The 14,881-nt window shown below is 36.6% G+C and overlaps 2 protein-coding genes across 7 annotated transcripts in view; one reads left to right on the top strand and one right to left on the bottom strand.

The window, feature by feature from the left end:
- The window catches only part of PLEKHH2 (pleckstrin homology, MyTH4 and FERM domain containing H2), an 87,387-nt gene extending 72,723 nt beyond the window's left edge, over window positions 1-14,664 (bottom strand). For all 6 annotated transcript variants that reach the window (XR_004326290.1, XR_004326291.1, XR_004326293.1 and 3 more), the window contains exons 1-2: window positions 14,517-14,664; window positions 7,810-7,939 (exon numbers count right to left, since the gene is read on the bottom strand). Coding sequence is in view for 2 of the 6 variants with exons in the window: in XM_032497419.1 (XP_032353310.1) it covers window positions 7,810-7,932 (123 nt within the window). In the remaining 4 variants the exon portion in view is untranslated. The remainder of the gene's footprint in view (window positions 1-7,809; window positions 7,940-14,516) is intronic.
- C1GALT1C1L (C1GALT1 specific chaperone 1 like) lies at window positions 60-1,177 on the top strand. The gene has a single exon (XM_032497936.1). The coding sequence runs from the start codon at window positions 60-62 to the stop codon at window positions 1,047-1,049; it is 990 nt and encodes a 329-aa protein (XP_032353827.1). The 3' UTR covers window positions 1,050-1,177.
- Window positions 14,665-14,881: the final 217 nt, after the last annotated feature.

Raw genomic sequence — 14,881 nt, 5'->3', positions numbered from 1 at the left:
AGCGGCCCGCAGGGAGCGTGGCCATTGGCTCCGGACGGCTTGGGCGACAGATTCCACCTATGGCTGCGTTTGACCTACGCGCGCTGTCCTCAACGCCTGAAAGATGGTTTCCTGCTACAGGTGTATCATTTCTTAAGGGTATGCTGGTTGGGAGCACTTGCTGTGTTTTTATAACTATGTTTGGGCAAATTAACATGCGACACAGAGGTAGAACTCAAGACCACGCGCATCATCACCTCCGCCTACCTCACACAAAAGATTTCTTAAACATTTCCGAAGTGCAACGCATGGAGCTTAGCAAAAATATCCGTATTTACTGTATCATCCTTGGAGAATCCAATGATGAGCATTATTGGGCTGTACTGAAAGAGACTTGGACCAAACACTGTGACAAAGCAAAGCTCTACAATACTAAAAATGATAATTTGTTTAATAAAGAAAATGACAAGTGGACACAGATGAGGAAAACTTACCAACATGTCTTTGAAAAGCATGGGGACAACTACAGCTGGTTCTTTCTTGCACACCCCACTACATTTGCTGTCATTGAAAATTTAAAGTATCTTCTGTTTACTAAGGACGCATCACAACCTTTCTATCTGGGTCACACTGCAACATCTGGCGACCTCAAATATGTGACTATGAAAGGAGGAATTGTCTTAAGTATGGAGACTCTGAAAAGACTTAACAGCTTTCTTAATAAGACTAAAAAGTGTGCAGAGCAAAGGGCCTTTTGGGAGTCATCTGCAGATATGCAGCTGGCAGTCTGCCTGAAATACGTGGGAGTTCTTGCAGAAAATGCAGAGGACTCTGAAGGAAGAGCTATATTTAATACAAAACCAATTGCACATCTTATTAGAGAGACAATGTCTAATAACCGTCAGCCAGTAGTAGAAGGCTGCTGTTCAGATATGGCTGTTACTTTTAGTAGACTGACTCCCCAAAAGATGACAGTAATGATGTATGGTGTGTATCGGCTCAGGGCATTTGGACATTATTTCAATGACACACTGATTTTCTTGCCTCCAAATGGTTCAGAAAATGACTGAGGGCTGGGGAGTAACAGAACTGTGCTGTCCAAGAGCACTTGAAATGTGGCTAGTCCAAATTGCGATGTGGTGTAAGTGTAAACTACACACTTCACTCAATACTATATTATTTGAAAACCTATTACAAAAAGTATAAAAGCTTCAGCAATTTTTCATAGTGACCTACATTGAAATGATAATCCTTTGGAATATGATGCATTAAATAAGACATAATATTAAAATTAATTCCATCTGTTTCTTTTTCATTAATGTTATTAGAAAATTTTTAATTACATATGCCTCACTTTACATATCAGTCTGATCTCAGACTTCCAGACTCCAGAATTGTGAGAAACAAATTTCTGTCGTTTATAAACTAGAGTCTGCGGTATTTTGTCATAGCAGCCAGAACAAGGACCATACAAATATAGTCAGGTTTCTCTTTCTGAAATGTTTGCTTTCTAGTGGTAACAATGAGGACAGTAGCCTTGTCTGTTTGCTTCACTGTTACATACCCTAATACAGGCTTTATACATACGAGGTATTTAACGTATTATAGATTATTGAATGAAATTACATATGTCAAGTACTGTGCCTATAAGAAGGAACATTATTTTTACTACTGCCAATTAACTTTCTTTCTGCTACCTCTTTCATTGAGAGGTGAGGTCTACTGCCTCTTCTCTTGAACTGGGAAGGCTTTGTGACTTGCCTTGACCCACAGAATGCAGTGGAAGTGACACAGTGCCATTTTGGATTTAGCCTTTAAAACATATTTATATGTAAAACATATCTGTATTCTTTATTTTTATGAAAACACATCTATATTATAAATTAAAAGTCTGCTGCTATTGCAAAGCCATGGCAGACTAAGGAGTTGTTGAGGGCTAAATTGTTACTACAACTGAAAGATTTCCTTTGGTTGTATTTATCATCCTACCCAAAATGTGATACTAGCAAATCCTATCTCAACACATCCCCACACTACCTGAGGCTTTTAAAGTAAGTAGTTTTATGGTGATGTTGTAAAAACCATTAGTTCTAAGACAAGATGGGATGATTGAAGTCTTTCTGGTTGCCTGACATTTTCCCATTCGATAGCTTCTAATGGACTTATACAATATTTAGCATCTTCTAGTATTCATCAAAGCTGAATAATTACCTACATTCCAAGAGCTTGCTTTGAAAACTTTGACTAAAGGTGCCATTATTTATTTTAGAAAATGCCCATTTTCTAAAGTGCTCTCTAAAGAAAAGTCAGTGCTGGCTATCCTAACAGCTTCAGCAGATTCTGTTTTTGATACTCAGCTCTCCATTGGTATTGGCTTCCTGTTCTTTCCCTCACCAAACTCCCACCACAATACTACCCTATATATAGTTTTTTTTTTTTTTTTGGTAATTATCACCAACTCCCTAATATTTCCTTGCCATATTCAGTTTCAAATTCTACTGTTACAGTATAAAGTATTTTTGCTGACCTTTCTTTTTAAAAAGAGTTAAGAATAACTACTTAAAAGAACAGAAATTCAGTTTATAGCTTCCAAAGTATCAGAGAGGGAAAAAAAGCATGGGAGGGGATAGGTAAAGAAAACTCCATCTACATGATATATAGAAATAGAAAACATTTATTATGATTTCAGATGTATTTAAAGAGATCACGTTAGGTCAGAAAACAAGTCTTAATAAATTTAAGAGGACTGAAATCATATCAAACATCTTTTCTGACAACAAAGGTATAAAACTAGAAATTTTTTGCATGAAAAAAACTTGAAATTCACAAGTATGTGGAGATTAAACAACATGCTACCAAAAAACAAATGGGTCAAAGAATAAATCAAAAGAGAAATTTAAAAAAATACCTTGAGACAAATGAAAATGAAAATGGAAGATACCAAAATCTATGGGATGCTGTAAAAGCAATTCTATGTGGGAAGTTCACAGCAATAAATGCTACCTCAAGAGACAAGAAAAGTCTCAAATAAACAACCTATCTTTACACCTCAAGGAACTAGAAAAAGAACAAATGAAACCCAAAGTTAGTAGAAGGAGGGAAATAATAAAGATTGGAGCAAAAATAAATGAAACAGAGATTAAAAAGACAGTAGATAATATCAATGAACCTAAGATATGATTCTTTGAAAAAAAATAAAACTAACAAACCTTTAGCTAGACTTACTATGAAAAAAAGAGAGAAGACTCAAAATATAAAATCAGAAATGAAGGAGATATGATCACTAATACCACAGAAATCCAAAGGATCATAAAAGACCAATATAAATAATTATATGTCAACAATTTGGGCAACCTAGAAGAAATGGATACATTTCTGGAAACATACAACCTACCAAGACTGAATCATGATGAAACAGAAAATCTGAACAATTAGCAGTAAGGAGATTGAGTCAGTAATCAAAAACCTCCCAACAAACAAAAAAGTCAAGGATCAGATGGCTTCACTGGTGAATTCTGTCAAACATTCAAAGAATTAATACCAATCCTTCTCAAACTATTCCAGAAAAAATAGAAGAGCAGGGACCTGTTCCAAACTCTTTTTGTGAGGCCAGCATTACTCTGATACCAAAACCAGACAAGGATGTTACAAGAAAAGATACTTGTGATTTGACAGGACTGTTATATGAAAGCAAATACCATGCTGCCTAGGGACTCATTATTCCCAGAAGAGAATCCTCCTACACCACCTCAGGGGAAACATACCACAAGAGGAAGGTCAAGTGGCAGGAACTCCAGACAGAAATGCTGTATCAGGTAGAGGCAGCCTTAGGTTACGTGGGCCATGCTGAAAGGGAAAATTCTTCATACTTTTCACCTTTTCCTTTTCACTGAAAATCTAACCTGTAGGAAATAACATTCACTTCAACTGAAAAAGAAACTTTCTCTTTCCCTCCCTGACTCAGAAAATGAACTAGTAATACTGTAAAGTAGGAAAACTACTTAAATCTCAGCTTCCCTGAAGAGTTTATGTTTGGCATACTAGAGATATTTCCAACACCATTCCTTAAATTCCTCTAAAGACCTCTCCCACTTACAGCAGAATTTGCCCAAGACTCCAATAAGGCCTTTTTCTTTACAAGCTTCAATATTCAAAGTTACTTGGAAATTGTGATGGAAAAAACCAAATAGGTGAAAAAAATAGTTAAAAAAATCCATAATGTATTCTCCTAATACATCTCCAAAAATATATAAGGGGCATATAATTGAAATCCACCTTTAATTATAAAAAAAAAAATCACTCTGAGATCCTTTCACACATTTTTCCTTAAAAAATCCAGAAAGATGTCTCCCATCAATCTATAATTACTGGTTTAAATCATCTCCTTGTACACTCAACCAGTGTGTCCAGGCAGAAGGATAAACTTCTGTGTGCCAGGAACTCTTTTAGCTGCATCACACAAAAAAGTGTGAAAGAGCTAAGGTTTCATGTCAGCTCTGCTGTTGTTGGCTGTGCGACACTGGGCACACTACTCGGATACTCTTAGTCTTCATGTCAACATCTTGAAATTGGGGGTAACAATAGTTATCTCATAGAGTTACTGTGGGGTTTAAACCAGTTAATGGCTGTAGTCCAGGATTAGGAATCATAGTTGGCACCTAGTGTTAGCTACCTATAGTCAGAGCCAAGAAAACAGAGTTGAAAACAAGAACTATAGCAGATAGGAAAAGTTGGACAGAATTTCTGGCAAAGAGCTGAAGAATCAAATGAGTATGCTCTCAAGACTCTTCCGTCTTAAGCCTGCATCCACCCAGAGGGAAGGTATGGAGAACTGTTAGGAAGAAGCTGTGGAGGCAAAATGGTTCTAATGCAAAACCAAAGGCTATGTATGGATGGGATCAGACTAGCCACTGGAATGCAATATTTGACTCAAGCTGGCATGCAGAAGCAATGCAATAGGGTTTGCTTTGGAAAATATGTACTATTATGTAAACTGTTACTACTGCATACATACGCACATCTTAACTTACACAGACACCTGCTGCCAAGCAGAGATGGATTTATACATTGTGTGACTAATAGGAGAAGACAGAATGGATGAGTAAGTAAGAATATCAGAGAAAGCAAGGTATGTGGTAATAAAACTAGATTAGAGATGCCATATAGGGTGATGGCTAAGCATTCAAGCTCTAAAAACAAACAAAATGCCTATTTTCAAATCTGGGCTCCATCACTTACATTTCAGCATGAACTCAGACAAGTTAAATAACTTTTATGTACCTTAGTTTCCTCCTGTGTAAATATGAATAATATTTGTACCTACCTCACATGGTTGTTATAAGGATTAAAGAGTTAATACACAAAAAGCACTTAGAAGATTGCCAGGCACATAGAAAACATCAGTTTCCTAATTTATAAAATGGGAACAATAAAGCTTCTTACTTCATAGGTTGTTATAAGAATTAAATAAATCCTACCTGTAAAGTGCATGGTACATAATAAATCAATATTTGGTATTTTTATTAAAACATGGCTGAGTACCAAAAATAATCTTTAATCCAGAGAAAAACATTTCATAATGGAATATAACAGAAAATACTGTGAAACAAGCGTTATTCTCATTTTGGTGTTGAATATATTTACTGGGAAACCATGAGTAACTTGGCATACTTATCCAGTTTCCACTGTATAAAACACATCTGAATCATTCCATCTCTTAGATCTGTCAAAAGATTTAAGACAGATACAAAATACAGAAGACCAAAAAAAAAAAAGAAGAAGAAGAAGAAGAAAAAGAAACCACAACTAAAACAGCAATTCTGAAATAATAGTCCTCTCAATATTCATTCACTGACAAAGAAAATCTAATAATATAAATTAATAATCAAAAAACAATTTACAATTTTACTTACAGAGAAAATGACACTTTTAAAATTTAAAAAATGCGCACTCACAAAGAAATTTGTTGCAACAAGTCTGACAAACAGAACAAATGTTGCCATTAAATTTAGAATTTAAAGGTCAATTAATTGGAACCCAAATAAGCATAACTTCTTATAAAGAAAGTCCATAAGGAGACTAGGCGAGCACAGTAGTCAAGGGAACTAAGAAAATTTGGAGGAGGCTGTGGTCAAGAGTGGGCCAACCGTTGAGAGGCTAGGGCATCTGGGATGCCTCAGAGGTGCCCGTGAAGTTTAGCAACAAGGTTATAATTGGAAATCTTGACAAAATTATTGCATGGGGGGCTGGGATTGTGGAAAATACTAGACAAATCAGAGTATAACCTGGGAAATGATTTTTATAGAGAGGAGCAAACAGCACAAGTCACGTATATACCCTGAGTTAGGATAGGCTTCCCCAACTTGGAGATATTCACAGGGCAATTCTTTTCAAGTTATAGTTTTTATTCTAATAACAATAAAGAAAGCAAATTGATATTGGGGAATTCATTCCACAAAGCCTATTACTGGGTCACTGTCTGACCCAAAGTGAATAGGATAACTTTAATCTTTCCATCCAACCGATGTAAAAGCTCAAAAATTTAAGATGCTATATATAAACGTTTGAACTGAATGATGTTTTACTGGACTTTATTAGAATTCTTCTGTGCTAAGAGATTTTGGGCTAGCAATGAAAGGAAGGTTTAAGACAATTTTTGGAGATGTGATATGTGTACCAGTCTCTACCCAAAAAAGATTATGCAGACTAGAGTTTAAGAAACCACCTATAAGTTCTTTTGATCAGTTCTGAACAACCATTAGTATCATTTATCCAACCATACAGACAGCATTGTTCAACAGAAATACAATGTGAGATGTATATATAATTTAAAATTTTCTAGTACTCATGTTAAAAAAGTAAAAAGAAATAGGTAAAATTAAATTTAAAACTTTCTATTTAATCTAATATCTAAAATATTATCTTTTCAACATGTAATCAATATAAATATTATTATTAGATATTTTACATTCTTTTTTTCATACTATATCTTTACAATCCAGTGTGTATTTTACATTTCCAACACATCTCAATTTGAACTAGACTCATTCCAAGTGCTCATAAGCCCCTTGTGGCTAGTGCCTGCCATATTGGACAGCGCAGGTCTAGAATCCAAGCTTGCCAGAAATAGGACCATGGGTTGTCTAATTCACAGATGTAACTTTGGCATTAAGAACAGGGTCTGGCACAAAATCAGCCCTCAATGAATATTTATTGAATGAATAAAAAATGAGTTAATCTATAGGTTTTATACACATACACGTGAAAAAAACCTCCTATGACATAAATTAAATTTTAATCACATGATTAGTACTATTAAGAGAAGCATATAGTTATATTAATTCAATTCTAGCCCAGATGATAGTTTAGTGATATATAGTTAGTCAACACAAATTCCTAAATAGGTGGCATACTTCCAAATGCAGTATAAACACAATCTACTATCAATAGGGAACATTCTTCTATAATCACTTTAAAGTTGATTTTCCTAAACATTTAGTAGATCAAAATGCTGTCACACTTCTCTAATAAAATCAAATAAGTTATAGTTGTTCTCTCTGGAATAAATGAACTCCACCTTCATCAAATATACACAATTCTTACATATTCCACTAGTATTTGCAAAGAAGTGTTTTTTGTCTTAATGTCCAATCCATTCTAAAACTGGCAGAAAAATATGCCAAATACAGCCTCAGATCCCTGACGAAAAGCTAAATTATATTCATTACTTAAGAAATGTTTACTCCCTAAAGTACTGGGGCTATTTCATACAAATGAAGTGGGCCCCAAATAGCTGATGTTTACTAACAAAGGTGAGGGAGAAAAGCTTACCTTCTCTGCTAAGAGCTCTCTTATCTTGCTTGCTTGAACTCTAAATTTCACGAGCTGGGACTCCAGGGCTACACATCGTTCTTTCCAATCTACTGGTCCTTCTGTCTCAGAGAGCTCTGCCATATTTATTCTAGAAAAGAAAGCATTCAAATGGCATAATACCAATTAGCATTTAAGAGAATTCATTAAATCACCCAATGTACACATTCTAGTCACCATCTAATGATATCTAGACACAAGTTTTTTGAATTCTAAGATAAATTCCAGAACTGGTGACAGACAAGAGGCTAGGGTTGGAGGTCCAAGTGGGTTACGTAAACTTTCTGTGTAACTTTTATCCTTTCTACATCTCAGCTTTTTCAACCTAGGAAATGGGAGATGCGATAATAACAAATCATCCTTCTTCATGAGTATGTTTAAGGAACAAATTAAATATTGATGTTCTCAACAGCACTTTGGACAATATAATAGCACCAAACAGAGTCATTATTTTAGCTCTCCTCAACGAATTTTTAAAAATCTGTCAGCTCATAATTTTACCATGTTCTTAAACTTACAGAATTGTTATAGTTTTGATTCAATTAGGAGCATGATAGAATAATCTGAAGAAACTGCATATCGGTGTTGCAATTATGGCTTAGAGTTATATTATAATTATTCCTCACCATCACACTAAATTTGTCCAGGTCCAGGCTATCTTTCAAGCCAAAAATCTTTTGGCATATTTAAATGGGCAAAGTATTATGATCCTGGACAAGTTTGCACAATTTTTATTTGGTGCAAGAAGAGAAAACATATAAATACGAAATTTGGAATCATCTACATAAAGTAAACCTGGAATCAGTGTTTTCCATGATATTAACTTTCCCTTTGGAGGAGATTAATCCCTGGGAGAAGCACTATCAGGGGTAAGCCAAGAGGCAGGGGAACTGGCTCTGAAATTCTAAAGTGCAAAAAACTATTGCCTGATTTTGAAAGCACGACTGTTTCTAGCTCTGGGATTCATTAAAGTAGTTTTAAATGTTTGTTAATGTTTTATCAGGCCATTTTCATAGATGGCTTGATAGTGTATTTCTGAATTGCCCTTGCAATGAACTGACAGAATCTGCATTAGGAATGGCTCTCCTGGAGAGAGAAGCCAAGCCCTACTTTTGGAACATATGTGACAGCAAAACTCTCAGACCCCAGGATGGAACTGCAGTTGAAGTGTACTATTCTGTTCTTTTGTTTTACAAAAATATTAACCAAGTTTATTTTCCCAGTATTTAGTGTAATACAACCCTTTCCTAAACCTATACCAGTTTTTAAAACCTGCAAAAGATTATTTTTCTAGCATAAATATTGTTTTGTGCTTAAATCAGTGTTCACATTAACACTTACATTATCACTCAATAATTTAGAAATAAATATAAGCACAGCTATTCTACAAAGGCTACAACTTTATTAACAGCTCCCCCAACATCTCAAAGCCTCCAGATGCTTTTAAATTCTAGCTGTAATTTAAGGGAAACTTATTGTAGACCTAGAAATCGTTCTCTTTTCATTTCTTTGTTTTCTGAGTTTTTTCCTAAGGATATTAGCATTGTTAGTGACCTTTTCATTACCCATATCAGCATTTATTATCAATGATTTAGAAGTAAATAAGGCACTTTGTCAGTCACAAGTTTTTTCTCAAGTTCTGCTACTACTTCATTTCTCTCCTCATTAGCTTTCGAGTGGACACGGAAGAAAACACAGGTGAAATATTAAAAATAAAAAGCAGTCCTGAAATGGACATCCTTAAACCTTGAACCAGCCTTAAACCCTGCCCAGAAATGTAGGGACATTCCTCTATCTTAACCAATAAGAAGAGTCTATTTCATGTTGGTCAAATTTTGTTCCACATTTAAAATAACCTGTTTATGTTCTACTGTAAAATTTCTACAGTTTTAAAAAATAACATGAACATATTTTTTAACAAACGAAAATCGCCATAGGAATAAAAGACAAAAATCATATGATCATTTCAACAGATGCAGAAAAAAAATTTGACAAAACCCAATACCCTTTTATGATAAAAACATTCAAAACTAGCAATAGAAATGAACTTCAACCTGACAAAGAGCATAGCTAACATCACACTTAATAGTAAATGACTGATTCGCCTAAGATCAGAAACAACATAAGGATGTCCTCTCTCGCCACTTCTATTCAACATCATACTGGAGGGTCTAACGAGGGCAAGGAAATTAAACAAAAAGCATATGGATTGGAAAGGAAAAACTGAAACAATTTCTATTTTAATATGTCATAATCCTATACATAAAGAATTATAAGGAATCCATAAAAAAACTATTAGAACTATATGAGTTCAGCAAAGTTTCAGGAAACCAGATCAATATACAAAAATCACTTGTTTTCCTGTACATTAGCAAGGAAAACTTCAGTAATGAAATCAAGAATATATTCCATGTATGAAAACATCAGAAAGAAGTAAATACTTAGGAGTAAACTTAACAAAAGATTTGTTCTCTTTAAACTACAAAATGAGAGAAGTTAAAGAAGACTCAAATAAATGGAAAACACCCCACATTCATGGATTGGAAGACTTATTATTGTGAGGATGGCAAATACTGGCAAATGAATATACACATTCAGTGCAATCCCTGTCAAAATTCCAACTGCATCTTTTTCAGAAATTGACAATCTAATCCTAAAATTCATATGGAAATTAAGGGAACCCAGAATAACCAAAACAATCTTAAGAAGTTGTAGGACTCACATATTCCAATTTCAAAAATTACTACAAAGCTGCAGTAATCAAGACTGTGTGGTACTGGCATTAAAAAAAAAAGACATAGACCAATGGAATAAAATTGTAAGTACAGAAATAAGGAAATAAGAAATAAGGGTGGGGGCAAAATAGGTGAAGGGGATCAGGTGGTACAAACCTCATGTTAGTTGTATAATAAATAAATCACAGGGATGTGATACACAGCATAAGAAATATGGTCAATGTACTAACTTCGTACGGGGACAGATGGTTGCTAGACATATAGTGGTGATCACTTCATATATAGTATACCTGAAAACTAACATAATATTGTACATCAATTATATTTCAATTAAAAAATTGTATCTGTAATAACCCTACTTCCAAATAAGATCACATTCTGAGATACCAGGGGTTAGGATTTCAATATATCTTCTTTTTGTGTGTGTGTGGAGGCAGAGTGGGGTGCGGGGAGCAATTAAATCCATTTTTTAAAAATACAGAAATAAAGCCTCACATTTAGAGTGAACTGATTTTTGACAAGGGTGTCAAGACTATTCATTCAATGGAGAGTGAATAGTTTTTTCAGTAAATGATGCTAGACAACTGGATAGTCACATGTAAAAGAATGAATATGGACCCAAGACATCATACCATATGTAAAAATTAACCCCAATTGGATCAAAAACCTAGATTTAAGAGTCTAAGCGCTAAACTCTTAGTAAAAAAAAAATGGGCATATGTCTTTGTGACTTTGAATACTCGACAGTTTCTTAGATATGACAACTAAAGCATACATAAAAAAATAAAAAATAAATTGAACTTAAAATTAAATAATTTCGTGCTTCAAAGGACACCATATAGAAAGTGAAATGACAACCCACAGAATGGGGAGAAATATCCGTCAATCATATTATCTGATAATGGACTTAAATCCAGAATACATGAAGGATTCTTACAACTCAATGATAAAAAAAATATAATTAAAATGTAGGTGAAGGATCTAAATAGATATTTCTCTAAAGAAGACATACAAATGGACAATAAGCACATGAAAAGGTGCTCAACATCATTAGCTATAAGGGAAAATGCAAATCAAATTCACAATGACAAACCACTGTACACCAAATAGGATGGTTATAATAAAAAAGACATGTAACAACAAGTGTTGGTGAGGATGTAGAGAAATTGGAACTCTCATATACTGCTGTTGAGAACATAAAAATGCTACAGCTGCTTTGGAAAATAGTTTAACTGTTCCTCAAAAGTTTTAACATAAAGCTACCATATGTCCCAGCAACTCCAATGCTAAGTATATACCCAAGAGAATTGAATGCATTAGTCCACACCAAAACTTGTATACAAAAGTTAATAGCAACATTATTCAAACAGCCAAAAAGTAGAAACAAATCAAGTATCTATCATCAGATGAATGGATAAACAAAAGAGGTATATCTATACAATGGAATCTTACTCAGCCACAAAAAAGGAATAAAGCAATAATACATGCTACAACAATGGACAAACTTTGAAAATATTACCCTATGTGCCAAGTAAAAGAAGCTAGACACAAACAGTCACATATTGCATGATTCCATTTATATGAAATAGGCAAATCCCAAGAGACAGAAAGTAGCTTAGTGGTTGCCAAGGGCTGTGAACAGAGAGCAATGGTGATCAACTACTAACGGGTTTGGGGTTTCTTTTTGGAGTGATGAAAATATTCTAGAATTAGATGGGGCTGTTGGTTGCACAACCTTGTGAATATAACAAAAACAACTGTACTGCACACTTTCAAAGGGTAGATTTTATGGTTTGTGAATTATACCTCAATAAAAAAAGAGCATATATTTACAAATGAGTAAAGAAAAAGTAATAGTTTAAGTGAATATATAAATAATAATCCATTGTTTGCGGTTATCCCTGCCAAGAATTCCACCATTAACTCAAATAATTTAGAGTTAACTGTTAACCCAAAGTACGACAAGTATCAGACATATATCTTACCAAGAATACTCTGCTATGAAAACAACACATCAGATAAATTCTGTTAAACATATCTATTTACTTTTTAGTTACACTAATTACATATTTTACAGTGAAGTAGCAAAACCTTAAGAATATTATTGGCATTTAATATCTGCATTCTCTATTTTTTAACATTTTTTATTGATTTATAATCATTTTACAATGTTGTGTCAAATTCCAGTGTTCAGCACAATTTTTCAGTCATTCATGGACATATACACACTTATTGTCACATTTTTTTCTCTGTGAGTTATCATAACATTTTGTGTATATTTCCCTGTGCTATACAGTGTAATCTTGTTTATCTATTCTACAATTTTGAAATCCCAGTCTATCCTCCATTTTTTTTGCATTCCCTATTTTTAAAATTTCAGAACAACAAGATTGGTTGGCTACTAGTCTATTCTGAGGTCTAGACACCTGATTTCCTCATTTCATTCCGCAATTTCAGTTAGTATAAAGTAACTGCTGTATTAATTCACCATCTTGAGTGAAGATTCTAATTTTGAACGAATGTCCACCATCTTTTTCCACTACCACTAATTTTATAAAGCCTAACGATATAACTTTGGGAGCTACAACCACGTGCTAAATAAATATCACTTCTAAATTTTGAATTTGAAAGTAATCTATCTTCACTGCAGCAGACAGGAAAAAGTCTTGGGTTTCCAAATACCCCCAATGACTCTTGGAAACAGTCACTGACACAAAATAAACTGTTTACAATTGTGGAGTGAATGCTCTTTTTTCCTGAATCTTTAACTTCCTGTTTCTCTTCCAAATCCCTAAAGGGAAAGAAAAAGAAAAGAAAGAATTCATCTACTTTGGCTTACCCCAGTGAAGCACAGGGCAGCCACTCATATTCTTTAATTCTCTTCTCTTAAGGGTCAGCTTTACTTGGTCAGGTAACGTGTGTGTGTGTGTGTGTGTGTGTGTGTGTGTTTCTAAAGCATTCAGGTAACGTGTGTGTGTGTGTGTGTGTGTGTTTCTAAAGCATTCAGGTAACGTGTGTGTGTGTGTGTGTGTGTGTGTGTGTGTGTGTTTCTAAAGCATTCAAGATGTCTTTCTTGACCACACTGAGGCTTGCCTTGTTTAAGGAACCTCCCGACCATCACCCAACACCACTCGGGCAAAGCCTGCCCGTCGGTGGCACTGCTAAGAACCGTGCTCCTCACTCCACAGCTCCTCGGGGTCACACACAGCTGTGTGGTCGAGGCTTGCAACTGGCATTTTCACAAAAAAAGCAGTGACCTGCAGGTAGCACAGCACTACGGCTTTTCCAGCGTAAGTGGCTCAACTTCTCTTTCCACTGCGTTTCGCACATCAAAATCTACGGCTCAAGTGTTCCATCTTTTAAAAAGTGGTCTAATAACTTCAGGAACAGCGCGCTTTCACGGTAGGTCACCTAAGGGCACTTTGACATTCCAGCAGCTCAAGGTGTAGAATGTGGTTCTTTAAAGTTTTGAGAACTTTCGCCCCCGAGAACACAAGAAGGGGCTCTCAAGAAGCGGAGGCCGAGCGGCAGCACCCCTAACTTTGTGGGCCACTCGGCACGAGGGCGCGGGGCAGCCCGGGGCTCCCCGTGAACGCCCGCGCTACAACACAAACCCGGGCCCCGCGTTTTCAAACAAAATGTCACAGGAGACCAGAGGGTGAGGAGCCGCGGGCCACTGCCCCCAGACGAGACCCCAGCCCTGGGGGCAGCAAAGCGAGCGACGTCGAGCGCCTGGGCTGCGGCGGGAGGCGCAGAGGCGAGTCCCTTGCCGGCCCGCTCCATCCCCCGTGTCCGGCCCGCGGGATCGGCCCGAAGCCCCATCCTCAGCGCAGCTCGCCCACCCGCAACTGCACGCTTTCGAGGGGGCGGGGACCCCGGGCAGCGGAGGTGCTAGGGTCGCCCCTCGGCTCCCGGCCTGTCCCATCTGCCTACCTCTGAGCCGGCCCCCGGTGGCAGCGCCCAAGTCCTGGCAGCGCCTGATGCGGGGCTCCTGGGGCTCTCAGCCCGCGCCCGCCTCACACCAAGCCTGGAGCGGGCGGGGGGCAGGGCACCGCCTCGTCCTGGGACTGGCGGCCGGAGTAGGCAATCAGAGGCCTCAGTCGACATCCTGACGTCACCTGGGGTGTGGCTATGACTTTGACCCCTCCCAGTCCCTCCCCAAGGAGTGAGTACTGTCCAGGAGCTTGTACCCCTGGGCTTTACCACACTTAGACCTTGTTGTGGCGGTCACCTCCTTTACATTACCTTTGCTTCGATTCGGCACCCTCCTGTTTGGTCTCAGCCTGAAGTGTCTCCTC

The sequence above is a fragment of the Camelus ferus genome, chromosome 15 (assembly GCF_009834535.1).
Source record: "Camelus ferus isolate YT-003-E chromosome 15, BCGSAC_Cfer_1.0, whole genome shotgun sequence".
NCBI lineage: Eukaryota > Metazoa > Chordata > Mammalia > Artiodactyla > Camelidae > Camelus > Camelus ferus.
The sequence above is the reverse complement of the archived record's forward strand: the minus strand, read 5'-3'. Positions and strand labels throughout refer to the sequence as shown.